At 42.6% G+C, this 16,757-nt stretch overlaps 1 protein-coding gene across 1 annotated transcript in view; it reads left to right on the top strand.

The window, feature by feature from the left end:
- The first annotated feature begins 1,697 nt into the window (after positions 1 to 1,697).
- SPTLC2 (serine palmitoyltransferase long chain base subunit 2) overlaps positions 1,698 to 16,757 on the top strand; it is a 113,571-nt gene continuing 98,511 nt past the window's right edge. Inside the window, exon 1 of the mRNA XM_032344811.1 lies at positions 1,698 to 1,934. Coding sequence (XP_032200702.1) covers positions 1,806 to 1,934 — 129 coding nt within the window. The 5' untranslated portion in view covers positions 1,698 to 1,805. The remainder of the gene's footprint in view (positions 1,935 to 16,757) is intronic.

The following is a 16,757-nucleotide window of genomic DNA, read 5'->3' on the forward strand; positions in this document are numbered from 1 at the left end:
AAGGTGTCTGCTCTGTCCACTTGCTGTGAGATTGTTTAGCTCCTAAACCATGAAAAGCTGATAGCTTGTCAATCCCTTTCCTAAAGATGGGGTAGGGGGAAGAAGGCAGGGGATCTTATATGCCCATTCAGCAATTAAAAATAACCAACACTTGGGGTGCCTGGGTGGCCCAGTCGGTTGAGCATCTGATTTTTTATTTGGGCTTAGGTCATGATCTCAGGGTCCTGGGATTGAGCCCCAAGTAGAGCTCCATGCTCAGTGGGGAGTCTGCTTGCGGATTCTCTCTCTCTCTCTGCCTCTCCCCACTCACACTCTCTCTTTCTTTTTCTCTAAAAGAAATAAATCTTTTAAAAAAATAACAAACACTTAATGAATTTTTACTAATGACCAGTTGTTGTTGTTTTTAGACTTTGTTAATCTTTTTTTTGACAGGGAGAGATACAGGGAGAAAGGGAACACAAGCAGGGGGGAGAGGAAGGGAGAACAAGCCCCCCGTGGAGCAGGGAGCCCCCATGCCGGGCTTTTTCCTGGGAATCTGGGATGATGACCTGAGCCGAAGACAGAAGCTTAACAACTGAGCCACCCAGGCACCCCCAGTGGCCAGGTCTCATACAAAATACTCTGTATGTATTAAGGCAAATCCTCAGGACAACTATTATTATTTCCACTGAACAGATGGAAGACATAGTGCTCCCTCAGCTAATAAGTGACACAGACAGGATTCAAACCCAGAGCACCTCCAGAGTCAATACTAACTACGACACTAGTTAAATACTTAACTTACGACACAGTTAAATACTTAACTACGACACTAAATTTTTGTAGGTAACCAAAAGTCTCTTGTTATGATGTAGACCCACTTCCTTTCTAACCCCAATGGGAAGATAGAACTCGAGGGGTGCAGAACAATATTTATTATGCTTTTACTATGGGTCAGGCATCATGATGGGTGAGCCTATGAAACAAAGTATTAACTCTATTTTAGAGAAGTTGGCTCCGAACGTGGCTAAATACTGGAGGTATGTCTTTCAGTTATTAGCAGAGTTGGAATGAGGCCAGGTTTCCTGACTCTCAAGGAAGTACTCTTTAAAGGAAATCGTACAGAAAACCCTGATTAGGGACAAATGTGAAGGGCAAAGAGGCATCCGAATTATTAAGAAATGTGCTGATGTAGGCAGCGTACTGAAGAATGTTGAGAGAATACCAAAAATGCTATTCTATAGATACCCACAAAGGAATTCCTTGATTAAATAAAGGAGCCCTGTCACCGCCTAGAATTCCCATCCCAGAACTTCCCCGGAGGCAAGGGCAGAGAGGGCGCCACCTGTGCAGGGGAACCGGCAACCCGCTCTGGACACCAGGGCTCAGCCCCCTTCCTCTCCTCACATTCTAATTGGCCGACTTCTTCCTGGGCCCCCGCCTCCTCTGCGTGGACCGAGGGGCCGCCGACCCCTCCCCAGACCCCCTCCTCGACACCCGCGAGCCGCCTTTGCTGTCGCCCGTGACTGGCCCGACCGCAGCATGGGATCCGCCTCCCCTCCTCCAGATTGGCCAGCAGTCCCCAGGCTCCGGTCCCTCCTGTCCGCCGGCCCCGCCCCATTTCCCCTCGGCAGCGGGGCCTCGGGCGAGCCCCCGCCTCCGCGGGAGCGGGCCCCGCCCCCTGTGACGGCCGGGCCGGTAATTGGCGGCGGCGTGCAGCCATTTCCGGTTTCGGGGAGGTGGGTGGGGTGCGGAGCGGGACTGGAGCGGCCGCCGCCTGGGCCGCCGCCTACAGAGCCTTCCTTGCGCCTGGTGCTGCCGGGACGATGCGGCCGGAACCCGGAGGCTGCTGCTGCCGCCGCCCGCTGCGGGCGAACGGCTGCGTGGCGAACGGGGAAGTGCGGAATGGGTACGTGAGGAGCAGCGCCGCAGCCGCCGCAGCCGCCGCCGGCCAGGTATGGTGGGGCCGGGCTGAGCCGGAGGTGGCGGGCTGGGACCCCGCGAGCTGCGTCCGTGCGGAGCCGGCAGAGGGGGCGGTGGGGCGGGGCGAGGTCGCGGTGACCGTCCGCGGGGTCGGGCGCCGGGCGCGGCTCAGGTGTGCTGGCGGCGGTGTCCCGGCGCTGACCGGGCCTGCCCCAAGCGGGAGGCTCAAGGGCGGCGTGGGGGCTCCCTCGTGTCTCGGCGTCGGAGGTCGTCCTCCGGAGGTTTGGGCTCTGCTCCAAGTCCGAGGACCTTCCTCCCGCCGATCTGGCCAGAAATACGCGCCGGCCCTCGGGGAGGGTCCACTCGAGGGCTCTTGGTTCTTTCTCTCGAGGCTCCCGCCTTATGTCCTCGAGGCGATTGCTTCCTCTTAGAGTCCTGAAACCCTCCCAGGAAAACCATCCTCGGGGGCCTCAGGAGGCCAAGAAAGTTAGACGGTGATACCAGACCGATCAACACCCAGGTCTCTTCCTGCCATATACCTAGCCCTTCTGCAAGCAAGGCACTGGACCGCACGTCTGGCAGTGAACCCGGGCTGGTGCCTCACTAGCCTTCTGGTCTTACTCAGCCTGCGGTGGGACCCCAGCCCGGGCTCCAGGTTGAGTTAGGTGGTCCCTGGGAGCGGGAGTGCTGTCACCCAAGGGGCTTGCTGAACCCAGGGGGTGACTTGTGATGAGTCTCCAAACCAGTTAACCAAGGCTGAATCCCAGCCAAGTCCAGGGAGTTCTGAAATACTTTGAAAAGGTTTGAATTGAAGGCAGTAATTAGGAACAGCCTTCCAGTTCTCTGGATGGACAGATTCTCCTGAAATGTGTTTTTAAAGAGGAGCTGGTTAAAAAGATGAAGAGATCAGTGTTGCTGGAACAGTGTTGTAAGATTTGCAGTTGACTTTAATAGTTATACATACCGTTTAGATATTAAGGAAAACGTGTTTTTTTTGTTTTTGTTTTTTTGTTTTTTTTGCGCCAAAGTCAACTGTTCTGAACAGCAGTAGTGTGACTATTGTGATTTAGTTTGTCTTTAATATAGATATGTAGCAGCTTCCTCCCCCCAGTCAGTAGATAGGATAGATAGGCCTGTTACTGTTTAGTGTGAAACAGAAAATAAAATCATTCCTCTGGGTCATGTTGACATAGCAAGGCTGTGAGAGTTGGAGCGAAAACACATGAAAGAGCCTTGACCTCCCCTGAAGTTGTAAGGTTGAAAGCACCATAATGCACAGATTCCAAAGATTTATTGTCATTTTTAAAGAAATAATTGAGTGAGAGAGGAAGTGTAAGAACACTCTCATTATTGGCTGTGTAAGGGGTTGTTGTTTTTAGCAACATAAATGGCTAATAAGACAAATTTGCTGTGATAATGTAACAGGAAAACCTGATGGGTGAGAGTCAGAAAATACTTTGCAGATGAAGGAGTGGATTATGATTTTTTAATAGGGAAAAGGAAGTCAAGAGAAAGGTGTTCAGAGGTGTTTTGTGTTCAGGAACTCTTTTTTCATTTAACATAGGAGTTATGTTCTGATTTAATAGTAAATTTCTCCCATGATCTCTAATAGTCTAGCATTTATAGGTACAATATTATTTTAGAGGTTGCCAACTAATAGTAAGATGAAGACATATCAAGTTGCTAAAGTGAAATTTTAAAATGTGTATGGCTCTAGCATCTGGCTGATTTTTTTCTAGTGTATTTTAGTGAAAAATTCCACTCAGGTCATTGTGGTGGCATCTGGAAGACTGGGCTACTGGAATGCCTGAAAAAATGGTTAGGCTTCCAGTTATCACTTCTAGAAAACTCTTTGTCACAAGTGTTTTTAAAACAAAGACTTGGGGCGCCTGGGTTGTTGCTCAGTGGATTAAGTCTCTGCCTTCGGCTCAGGTCATGATCCCAGGTTCTTGGGATCGAGCAGCGAGCCTGCTTCCCTTTCTCTCTTCCTGCCTGCCTCTCTGCCTATTTGTGATCTCTGTCTGTCAAATAAATAATAAATAAAAATCTTTAAAACAAAGACTTTAGGGATATAGCTTTGTACATGAATGTGAGGACTATTATCTATTAGGTTTTTGTTTTGTTTTGTTTTCTTAAGTAAAAGAGAGGTTTTTGGTAACTTCATGGGAACAAGCGTTATCTTTAAAATACTTTAAGTTGGTTTTGTTTCAGTTACAGTGATAGTGCACCAACCCATATTTATTTTCCCCTACTTTCTAGGGGAAATGTTGCCAATTATGCCATAAAAATACACCTAAGATGTTAAGTGTGCAATTGTGTGTCATCTTTTAACTAAAATATAAATTTAGAGGGTTTTTTTTTTTTAAAGATTTTATTCATTTATTTGAGGGAGAAAGAGAGAGCATGAGTGGGGGGAAGGTCAGAGGGAGAAACAGACTCCCCATGGAACTGGGAGCCCCACGCAGACTTGATCCAGGGACTCTGGGATCATGACCGGGATCATGACTGCAGAAGGCAGTCGCTTCACCAACTGAGCCACCCAGGCTCCCTAAATTTAGAGTTTTTAAACCTGGAATATACATTCATTTCCTCACATATCCCACCATTTGTCTTTTAATGAACAGGAGAGAGGTTAGGAGCTTCTAGGATTCCTTCACACTCTCAAGAGTTTTAGTGTTTGAAGGTATAGATTATATGTGCTTGCCCTTTGTTGGATTTGGGTTTAGAGTTTGAGTAAATAGATCCTGTGGTAGAAAGGGCGTATAAGGGGTGCCTGGGTGGTTCAGTGGGTTAAAGCCTCAGCGTTTGGCTCAGGTCATGATCCCAAGATCCTGGGATTGAGCCCTGCATCAGGCTCTCTGCTCAGTGGGGAGCTACTCCCCCCGCCCACCTCTCTGCCTACTTGTGATCTCTGTCTGTCAAATAAATAATAAATAAATCTTTAAAAAAAAAAAAGGGTATATAAAACAAACATTGCTGGTTTTGTTTTCTGGGTTCTTTCCTCCAGTTTTTTCTTATAGTGGTAAAACACATAAAATGTACTGTCTTAACCATTTGTAAGTGTGCAGGTCAGTGACTTTAAACGTATTCATCATGTTGTGCAACCATCACCACCGTCCACTTCCAGAACTCTTTCATCTTGCAAAACTGAAACTCTGTACCTATTAAACAGTAACTCTACCATTCTGCTTTCTTTCTCTATGAATTGACTGTAAGTACCTAGTATAAATGAATTCATACTGTATTTTTCTTTTTGTGTCAGGCTTATTTCATGTAGTATGATGTCCTCCTGATTCATCCATGTAGCAGTGTGTATCAAAATTTTCTTCCCTTTTTTCTTTTTTTTTTTTTTTTTTAAAGATTTTATTTATTTATCAGAGAGAGAGGCGGGAGAGAGCAAGCACAGGCAGACAGAATGGCAGGCAGAGGCAGAGGGAGAAGCAGGCTCCCTGCTGAGCAAGGAGCCCGATGTGGGACTCGATCCCAGGACGCTGGGATCATGACCTGAGCCGAAGGCAGCTGCTTAACCAACTGAGCCACCCAGGCGTCCCTCTTCCCTTTTTTCTTTAAGATTTTATTTATTTGAGAGAGAGGAAAAAAAAAATGCGCAAGCATGAACAAGGGGGAGGAGCAGAGAGAGAGGGAGAAGCAGACTTCGGCTGAGCAGAGAGCCCAGTGTGGGATTTGATCCCAGGACTCTGGAGATCATGACCTGAGCTGAAGGCAGATGCTTAACCGAGAATTTCATTCTTTTTTAAGACTGAATTATATTCCATCGCATGTACATATCGCATTTTGCTTAGCTGTTCATTTCAGCAGACACTTGGGTTGCTTTCAGGGCTTAGGTATTGTGCATAATGCTGCTTTGAACAGGGGTGCACAAATACCGCTTCAGGACTCTGCTTTCGGTTCTCTTGGATGTATACCCAGAAGTGGAATTGCTGGATCATATGCTAATTCTATTTTTAATTTTTTGAGGAAATGCCACACTGTTTTCCACAGCAGCTAAATAAACTATTTTACATTTCCATCAACAGTGCACAGGGTTTCCAATTTCTACACATCCTTACCAACAATTTTTTTTTTTCTTCATTGTAGCTATGAGATCATAGGGAAAAAGTATGCATATATGTTTCTGCTTCTGGCTCTTGGCACAGAGCTCCTAAAACTTGTGTAATTTCCTAAGTGATAGGAATACTAGGAACATCTTTTGTTCTAATATTTAGTCTTTGACCCTTATTCCTGAAACAGAGTTCCTAAATCCCTTGGAATTTCCCTGGTGATAGCAGTGTCTCGCTCTAGTGAGGTGACCCTGGGTGGGCTCCTGAATGGGGGCTGCTCACCAGAAAGACCAGATCAGAGGCTTGGAATTGTCAGCCCCACCCTGCATTCTCCAGAGAGGGGAAGGGGGTGGAAATGAAGTTAATGATTGTTCATGCCCGTGTGGCGAAGCCTCCATAAAAATCCCCAAAGTACCAGGTTGAGAGAGCTTCCGGGTTGCTGACCCTGTGGAGATGCTAGGAGAGTGGCAGCCCCTTCCCACACACCTTGCCTGTATCCTTTATCATCTTTTTATAATAAACTAGGAAACAGTAAGTAAATAGTTTTCCTGAGTTCTGTGAGCCATTATAGCAAATTATCAACCAGAAGAGGAAGTGGTGGGAACCTGGTTAATAGCTTATGGGTTCTGTGGGCAGGGAACAGCCTGGACTTGGCCACAGGCACCTGAAGTGGGGGGGGGGGGGGGGGGGGGGGAGGAGCAGTCTTGCGGGACCAGGCCCTTCACTTGAGGGATCTGACACTATCTCTGAGTAGAGTGTGTCAGAACTGAGTTAAATTGATACCAGCTGGTGTCACAGAAGTGCTTGGGGGAGTGGAAACTGCCCCCCCATCAGGTGTCAGAAGTGCTGGGAGTGTGGTAGCTCTGAGAGTTTAGAAGTGTCACAGTATTGGGTTCTGTTTTTTACAGCAGCCATGGGTAGACATTACTGGTTTTTAATGATGACAGTATACACAGAGTTTGCACAAGAAGAGGAGCGATAAAGCAGTGATTTTTCCTCCCTTGCCATTCAGAGGAGAGGAGGGTCAGCCTTTATTTGAGGTAATGGGTGGCAGTTAGCACTAGGGAAACTGAAAGAGTTAGAATTGGAAGCTTTGGCAAAATTAGAGCTGGAAGAAACCTTTAGGGGTTTATGTAATTCAGTCCCATTATCCTTTTTAGGACTTTATTAAAACTAATCTTGATAGATGATTCTATCCTATTTTTAAAGACCTCTAGAGGATTTGCAGGAAATTTTTTCAGCAGCATGTTGCAATGTTCAGTGATTTTAATTACAAGAGTTTTTTTTTAACTGTGGATTTAATGTTTGATTAAATAAATGCCATATTTTCATTGTATCTAAAATATAATACTGTCTGTTTTTACTTTTAGAGCTCCTTATTTACAGCACTTTTTAAAAGATCTTCCATTTCTTTATAAAACTTTTGAGTTTTGGACATGCAATTTACTTTCCTTAATTAGTCAACGAGTTTTGAAGGAAAGAAACTGTCTGCCTTTGAGACTTTTTTGAGCCTAACTTTGTTCCCTTTAGAAGTAGTTTTAGGGTACCTGGGTGGCTCAGTGGGTTAAAGCCTCTGCCTTTAGCTCAATGGGATCCAGCCTTGCATCAGGAAGCCTGTTTCTCCCTCTCCCACTCCTCCTGCTTGTGTTCACTCTCTCTTGCTGTGTCTCTGTCAAATAAATAAATAACATCTTTTTTTTTAAAGTAGTTTTAATGAGATATTAGAATAATGACAGCTTTCTAAAGCTGCCAAAATAGGTAAGATTCTAAGGAGGACGTGGGGCAATAGTCAAGTTCTTTAGGACAAGCAAAGCAGAGAGAACAAAGAGCTGGCACTGTTCCTTATACTTAGAAGGCGGCAGATGAATAACTAATGAAGGGTGCTTTACTAAAGAGCCACCAGCTTTTGTTTCCCCTGAGAGGAAACAGTAACTGGAAAGTTAGTTAGGAGACAAGAATGGGAAGAGTATCTAGAATGGCCTGGATACCTGTTCAAGTTTTGAAGTCCTGGTGAGATATCCGAAGACCTCAAGGCTTTGCAAAAATAATGCTGTAACTACAGCTGTGGGACTAGATAGATCTTTGTTTTGAATGCTTTTTGTTTTCAGAAGAACATCTCAGATCTTGCTAGCTAGATCTGAAAGATGCCAGAGTCATTTGAGGTATTCAGGAATTCTTTTTAATACAGATTCTTGGGAAATGAGACCAGTATTTAATATATAAACTGCTATGTTCTAAAGATAGTATTTTAAAACTTGCCTATTCAAAGAAAGCAAACTTACCCACTTTTTGGGGTTGGCCTAGGTGCCCTAGAAACTTTATAGTGCTCTGGGAAAGATAGTTAATTGGTTGAGATTCAATTAGATTCAGTTTTTGAAAGAAAGAGGTAGTGTTTATTGGCAGAATGGGCAATTGAGAGGGATGGGTAGAGACTGTTTGCATTCTGAGTGGGTGTGCCTTACTTGATTAAAGACATGGTTTGTGGCCTCAGAAGTCAGTTGCCTTCTGAATAGCTCCTAAGAAGACTTCCATAATATAATTTGTAGTTTGTGACTGATTAAGTAAGTCCTTGCTCTTCACACTTTTAATCTCAGAAAATTTACCTTAACTTTTGTTGTCTTTAGGCTACCTTCAAGGCCCATTATAAAGGTTCAGGTTGCTATTTTCCCATTTGTTTTAAAATACTTTGCTTCTGATTATAGAAATAATACATGTGTACTACAGGACCCTAAAGGATTGTGATAACCCGCGGTGTTGGGGGTTAATGTGGTCTGTCTTAACCAGTCTGCTGCTTTCTGATCATTTCTAGTAATAGTGAAATATGCAGCTGTACTGAGACATGGGTATGACCCAGCCTTACTCCAAATAACACATATTGAGCTTGGGGAAAGTATTCAACAAATTTTGTAATCTGGGAAGTTTAGAAACTATTGTGTAGGTAAAGTACTGACCTCTCACATGTGAAGGTTTTGACTTATTCTAAATAAGCCTCTTGCTGCCTAATTAGTAAGCCCTTTCAGCAAACATCTGAGATATTACTGCAGTAGCCCCCTTTATCTGCAGGCCACATGTTCCAAGACCACCAGTGGATGCATGAACCTACTGTATATAGTGGATAGTACTGAACCCCGTGTATGCTATTTTTTTTCTATATAAACATACTCATGATAAAGGTTAATTTATAAATTAAGCACAGTAAGAGAGTAACAATAATAACTAATAACAAAATAGAAAATTAAAACAGTATACTGTAATAAAGGTCATGTGAATGTGATCTTCCAAAATATCTTATTGTACTGTACTAACCCTTCTTATGATGATGTGAGATGATCATATGCCTGCATGATGGGACGGAGTGAGGGGATGACGTAGGCATTGTGACACAGCATTAAGGCTGCTGTTGAGCTTTGATGATATGTCAGAAGGAGGATCATCTGCTTTCAGACTGTGGTTGATGGTGGGTAACTGAACACGTGGATAATGGGGGTGACTACCATATTTGCATTGTGCCTGCTGTGTGATAGGAACTCAGGAAATCTTAGTGGAAGGAATGGATGGGTGATAGTTGAAGCCATACAAGTTGGTGAAGCAGATAGAAGACAGCATTAAGCAAGAAGAGAAAGCTAGAAGGGTGTAATATTGGGGAATCATAATGTTACTGGAAGACTCACACACTGCTGGGGAAGGTTGATCCTGAGAACAGAAGCATTAGGAAGTGGTATGAGAAGGAAAGGGAGACGGGGCGCCTGGGTGGCTCAGTGGGTTAAGCCGCTGCCTTCGGCTCAGGTCATGATCTCAGGGTCCTGGGATCGAGTCCCACATCGGGCTCTCTGCTCAGCAGGGAGCCTGCTTCCCTTCCTCTCTCTCTGTGATCTCTTCCCTTCCTCTCTCCTACTGTGATCTCTCTCTCTGTCAAATAAATAAATAAAATATTTAAAAAAAAGAAAAAAAAGAAAAAAAGAAGGAAAGGGAGGCTGTTTCAGTTAGGAGGGGTAAGCAGCATCTTGGTGGTGGGAGACCAAAGGTGTAATTACAGTAGGTACTCTTTACTGTGACCAGGACCACCCCCCCAACCCCCCACCCCGCTCCCTGGCTTCTTCACCGGTCTGATCTTCACAAGGACCTTGCAGGGCAAATATAAGCACCATGTTCTAAAGACTGAATTCCAGACTCTTTAAATGACTGTCCCAGTTAGTTAGTTGGTGTAGCCTGGTGTATCTTACTCTATTAAGCGACCAGATTTGGCAGTTCAGAAATTACTGGTAACATTTGAGGGGTTTAATTTCGATATGCCACAGGTTATGCCACACTCCGAACACATATTTCCAGAAGTGTCCCTTTCCACAGGCAACTTTTGAAAATTAGGGAGTCCATATTTTTTCTTGCAATCGGGATAAATTCCCTGCTTTTGGTCAGTAAGTATCTTCTGTGGATGGGCTGGAAGTGCTTCCAAAGCTGCTGGGAAACAAATGTATTTTGACATTATGTGATTTTCCTCTTTGAAAACTCAGAAACGGAGACAGCCACGTGTACACGCCCTGGCACTTTTTCAGCTCAGTGGCATCCTGTGCACTTGGGCAGCACGGCTGTGCCCTGGAATCACCGCTCAACCCTGCCACCCACATCTCTTCTGGAGCACCTTCCGACCTCCAGATAAGCATCGTGGCGCAACAGGGGATGCCGCGGTCAGGAGATGGGTGTACCAGGGCAGCTCTGCCAGGATCTGCTCCTGGTTCTGAGCATTCTTCCGCCTCTGACCTGTTCTGTAACTCCGTGCCCTCTACGCGGTTCTGGAGTGGACAGCGCCTGAGGGACTATATGGTTAACATCACTTTTGCTTCTCTGCGGATGGTCTCTGATACATGGGGGTAGGCCCCTGGTGGCCACATCTGTGCAGCAGGACCGTTTTCCTAGTCCTGACTGACTGGCATGGGGGTAGGCACCAATGCTACGGTGACCCCAGGAACCCTCTTATGGGGATTTAAAAATTCCAGAGAGGGGGCGCCTGGGTGGCTCAGTGGGTTAAGCCGCTGCCTTCGGCTCAGGTCATGATCTCAGGGTCCTGGGATCGAGTCCCGCATCGGGCTCTCTGCTCGGCAGGGAGCCTGCTTCCCTCTCTCTCTCTCTGCCTGCCTCTCCGACTACTTGTGATTTCTCTCTGTCAAATAAATAAATAAATAAATCTTTAAAAAAAAAAAAAATTCCAGAGAGAGAGTTTGTCCTTAAGGAAAATAGTATCTGTGTTACTCCTCATCAGAGTTTACATATCTGAAAAGGTTTATATTTTTTTCAGTTTTAACAAGTATTTCTTGAACATTTGGATATTTTTTCTTTCTTTCTTTTTTTTTAAAGAATTCAGTGCTTTGGTGCACCTCAGTGGCTCAGTGGGTTAAGCCTCTGCCTTCGGCTCGGGTCATGATCCCAGGGTCTTGGGATCAAGTCCCGCATCGGGCTCTCTGCTCAGCAGGGAGCCTGCTTCCCCTGCTCTCTCTCTGCCTGCCTCTCTGTCTACTTGTGATCTCTGTCTGTCAAATAAATCAATAAAATCTTAAAAAAAAAAAGAATTCAATGCTTTATTTATTTTTTTAACATATTTTTATTAACATATGATGTATTACTTGCCCCAGGGGTATAGGTCTGAATCATTAGGCTTATACACTTCACAGCACTCACCAAAGCACATACCCTCCCCTCCCCAAAGTCCATCACCCAACCACCGTTTGTTTTGTGAGATTAAGAGTCTCTTATGGTTTGTCTCCTTCCTGATCCCATCTTACTTCATTTTTTCCTTCCCTACCCCCCAGACCCCCCACTCCGCCTCTCAAATTCCTCATATCAGAGAGATCATATGATACTTGTATTTCTCTGATTGACTTATTTTGCTCAGCATAATACCCTCTAGTTCCATCCATGTTGTTGCAAATGGCAAGATTTCATTTCTTTTGATGGTTGCATAGTATTCCTGTATGTGTGTGTGTGTGTGTGTGTGTGTGTGTGTGTACACACCACATCTTTATCCATTCATCTGTTGATGGATATCTAGGTTCTTTCCATAGTTTGGCTATTGTGGACATTGCTGCTATAAACATTCAGGTACATATGCCCCTTCAGATCACTACATTTGTATCTGTAGGGTAAATACCCAGTAGGAACATTTTCATATTTTCAATAAAATTTAAAATGGACACATGTAGTGTTTCTCTTCTCTTATTTTATTTTTTTAAAGATTTTATTTATTTATTTGACAGACAGAGATCACAAGTAGGCAGAGAGGCAGGCAGAGAGAGAGGAAGGGAAGCAGGCTCCCCGTCGAGCAGAGTCCGATGCGGGGCTCGATCCCAGGACCCCGGGACTATGACCTGAGCCGAAGGCAGAGGCTTTAACCCACTGAGCCACCCAGGTGCCCCTGTTTCTCTTTTTTTAAAGATTTCATTCGTTTGACAGAGCGAGAACACAAGTTAGGAGAGGGGCAGAGGAAGAGGGACAAGCAGACTCCCTGCTGAGCAGGGAGCCTGATGCCAGGCTCCATCCTGGGACCCTGAGATCATGACCTGAGCTGAAGTAGATGCTTAACCAACTGAGTCACCCAGGAGCCCCATAGTGTTTCTGTTTTAAAGTCAACATACTTTAGGTGCAGTTTTACGTGAAAATACTAGAGTTTAACGTTTCTTGCAAAACGTTAAGCTAACACATTAAAGTATAAAGAAAATAAATATCTCCTGAAATTCTACAAGCCAGAGATAACCACTATATCATTTTGATGTATATCCTGCTAGACAAACACACACACACACACAATACATAAATATACAAATATATATATATACGTTTGTGTATGTGTAATAGGCAGGGAGGGGGTGCAATTTTACATAAAATAAATTGCTTAATATCATTAATTTTTTTTTGCTTAATATCATTAATACATCCTATCACCAATCAGTAAGACAAACATCATTCTTTTAAGGGGTATATAAATTCCATAATATGAATCTATAGTGTAATTTGTTTAATGAATCCCTGTGCATGATGTGTAGACTTTCCCCCATATTTTCAGTATGTGAACATTTTATATATCTCACACTTTTGATTTTTTCATAAGGATAAATGCCTAGAAATAGTGTCACTCAGAAAGTATATGTGTATATAAATGTGTGTATATATATTATTCTGATCAGAATCCGAATATCATTTTTAAGTGAATTTAAAGGAAGCTTTAGAGATATTTTTTAAAGTTTTCTGATTTCTAAAGTGTAATTGACAACAATTTAAGTGATCCAAACCTCATCTTTAAATGAATTAAACTAGTATCTCAAAATATAATGTAACACAGAATCGTCTTAGGTTCCTAAAATCCTTTGGTGAAAATATGGTTCAAATGTCACTTTCCTCAAATTGATCTTTAAGTCAGGGCAGTTCCAGTGCAGAGTCCTACCCTCTAAATGTTTTGGGTTTTTTCTTTCTCTGTCTCTCTTTCTCTCCTTCACTCTCTTTTTCATTCTTTCTTTCCTGACAAATTGATTCTAAAATTCATGTGCAAAAGCAAAGTACCAGAAAGAGCCAAGGCAGTTAGGAAGAGAAATTAGGTAGGAGAAATCACCTTTATTATTAGATAATAAGACGTAACATAAAGCTATAATAAAAGTGGCAGTTTCTATTCCAGAAGGAGCACCCGTGAATACGGAGTTTGATAGATAATGGTGGTGGCATTTCACATCAGTGGGGCATGTATTAATGCGGAGACAGGTGGTTTTCTATATGGAAAAAGAAGGGGAAAAAAAGATGGAAAAAGAAGAAAAATTTTTTTCTATATGAAAAAAGAAGAGGGGAAAAAAAATATCCCCACCTCACACCAGTCTATAAAGTCAATGCCAGGTTGTTAGATACTCAAATGTGAAAATAAAAATAAATATAAAACTCAGTATTTAGGAAAAAATATTTATGGCCTTAGAGTATAGAGTGACTTTCCTAAAAGCACCAAAGCACAGATTATAAAGGTTGATAGATTTGACTGTATAAAACTTTTGCATGCAATAGCATCAAAAAGAAAATGCTTAGGAAAAAAATTAACAAATAGTACAAGACTTGCACACTGGAACCCACAAAACATTTTGAAAGAAATTTAAGAGGATCTAAGTAAATGCAAAGACATCCAATGTTCTAGAATTGAAAGCCTGGTGGTAGGTTTTAAGGAAGGCATGGAGCACTGGGTGTGATGCATAAACAATGACTCTTGGAACACTGAAAAAATAACATTAAAAAAAAAAAAAGAAAGACTTGGGGCGCATGGGTGGCTCAATGGATTAAAGCTTCTGCCTTCCGCTCAGGTCATGATCTCAAGGTCCTGGGATCCAGCCCCGCATTGGGCTGTCTGCTCAGCAGGGAGCTTGCTTCCTCCTCTCTCTCTGCCTGCCTCTCTGCCTACTTGTGATCTCTGTCTGTCAAATAAATAAATAAAATCTTAAAAAAAAAAAAAGACTTAACTATTGGGGTGCCTGGCTGACCCAGAGCGTGGGACTCCTGATCTTGGAGTCGTGAGTTCAAGCCCCATACTTGACGATAAGGCTTACTTAAAAAAGAGAGACTTAAAATTGTTAAGATGGAAATACTCTATGAATTCAATGCAACCCCTGTCAGAATCCCAGCTGACTCTTTTGGAGACATTGACAAACTGATCCTAAAATTTATATGGAAATTAAAGAGACCCAGGAGAGACAAAGTGTTGAAAATGAAGAAATAAGCTGGAGGACTCACCCTTCCTGATTTCAGAACTCCCCATAAAGCCATAGTAATCAAGATAGTATGGTACTGCCATAAAGATATACCTAGAGATCAATGGACTATAATTGAGAGTCCAGAAATAAACCCTTAATTTATGGTCAGTTGATTTTTCTGTAAGTGTACCGAGACAGTTCAGGGGGCGAAGGATGGCCTTTTCAACTAATAGTGTGGGGATAACTGGATATCCACATGCAAAAAAACTAATTTGGATGTCTACCTCATACCATATACAAAAAAATTAACTCAAAATGGACCAAAGACCTAAATGTAAGAGTTAAGAACTGTCAGATTTTTAGGAAAACAGATAGGTATAAATCTTTGTGAATTTTGATTAGGCAGTGGATTTTTAGATATGACTCTAAAGGTATAGGCAACGTTGGAGTAGGTCGAAATGAACATTTGTAATTTTTTGTTATTTCTAACATTTGGTATTTCTAAGGACACCATCAAGAGAATGAAAAGATAATCCATAGTATGGGAGAAAATATTTGAAATCCTATAGTGGATAAGGGACTTATTATCTAGAATATGTAATGTACACTTACAACTCAACAATAAGAAGACAACTCAATTTTCAAACAGACAAAGGATTTGAATAGATAGTTTCTCTGAAGAAGATGTACAGATGGCTAATAACCCCATGGAAAGATGCTCTGTGTCAGTCAATTAGGGAAATGCAAATCAAAACCATAGTGAAATACCACTTCATACACACGGGGATAGTTAAGATAAAAAGCCATTAACAAGGGGCGCCAGGGTGGCTCAGTGGGTTAAAGCCTCTGCCTTCAGTTCAGGTCATGATCCCAGGGTCCTGGGATGGAGCCCCACATAGGGCTCTCTGCTCAGCAGGGAGCCTGCTTCTTCCCCTCTCTCTGTCTCTCTGCCTACTTGTGATCTCTGTATGTCAAATAAATAAATAAAATCTTAAAAAAAAAAGCCATTAACAAGTGTTGGTGGGGATGTGGAGAAATTGGAACGCTTATACATTGCTGGTGGGATCATATAGCCACTTTGGAAAACAGTTCCTAAAGTGTTAAACATAAACTTACCATATGATTCACCATTTCTACTCCCTGGAAAAATGAGACATATGTACACACAAAAACTTGTACGTGAATGCTCATAGGAACATTATTCCTACTAGTCAAAAGGTGGAAACAAGCCAAATATCCATAAATTGATGAACAGATAAAATATAATCAGTGGATTATACTGTGGATTATACTATACAGTGGAATATTCTTCAGCAATAAAAAGGAATAAAGAACTGATACATGTCACAACATGGATGGAAGAAACATTATGTGTAGTGTAACAAGCCAGACATAAAGGCTCTGTATTGCATGATTCCCCTAGCTTGAAATGTTAGGATAGGTAAATCCATAAAGACAGAAAGTTGACTAGGAGTTTGCCAGGGCCAGGGGTGGAGTTTATTTTTGGGGTGATGAAAATGTTTTAAAGTTAAGTTGTGGTGAGGTTGTACTACTGTGTAAATATAATAAAAACCATTGAACTGTACACTTGGAAAGAACGAATTTAATGACATTTTAAATCTATTCCAATAAAATATGACGTCATAAACAAAGGGACACCAAAAGTGAAAAAACAAGCCATGGCCTGGGTGGAGACATTTTTTTAGCATATCACTGAGAAAGGGTTAGTATCCGGATCAGAAAGCCTTATAAATTAGGGAGAAACAAGCTTGCACTCCAGGAGAAAAATGGGCGAAAGAAGAACTGTCAATTCATAGGAAAGAAGGAACTTGATTAGAAAATACGTGAATATACCCATCCTCACTTTGTTCAAGTTACTATAAATTAAAACGGTTAAGTAACTGTTTTCATCTGTAGCTTTTGAAAGCTGTAAAGATACGATCATATTAAAGGTTGACAATCTGATGTTGCAAAGGGAACTGTATACAGGTGCTTTTAGCACAAATTGGTACAATTGCCTTGGAGAACAATTTGCAATTTCTACAAAAGTTGAAATACACATTCCTAATGACTACCCTATGCA

Source organism: Mustela erminea, chromosome 5 (assembly GCF_009829155.1).
Source record: "Mustela erminea isolate mMusErm1 chromosome 5, mMusErm1.Pri, whole genome shotgun sequence".
Classification (NCBI taxonomy): Eukaryota; Metazoa; Chordata; class Mammalia; order Carnivora; family Mustelidae; genus Mustela; species Mustela erminea.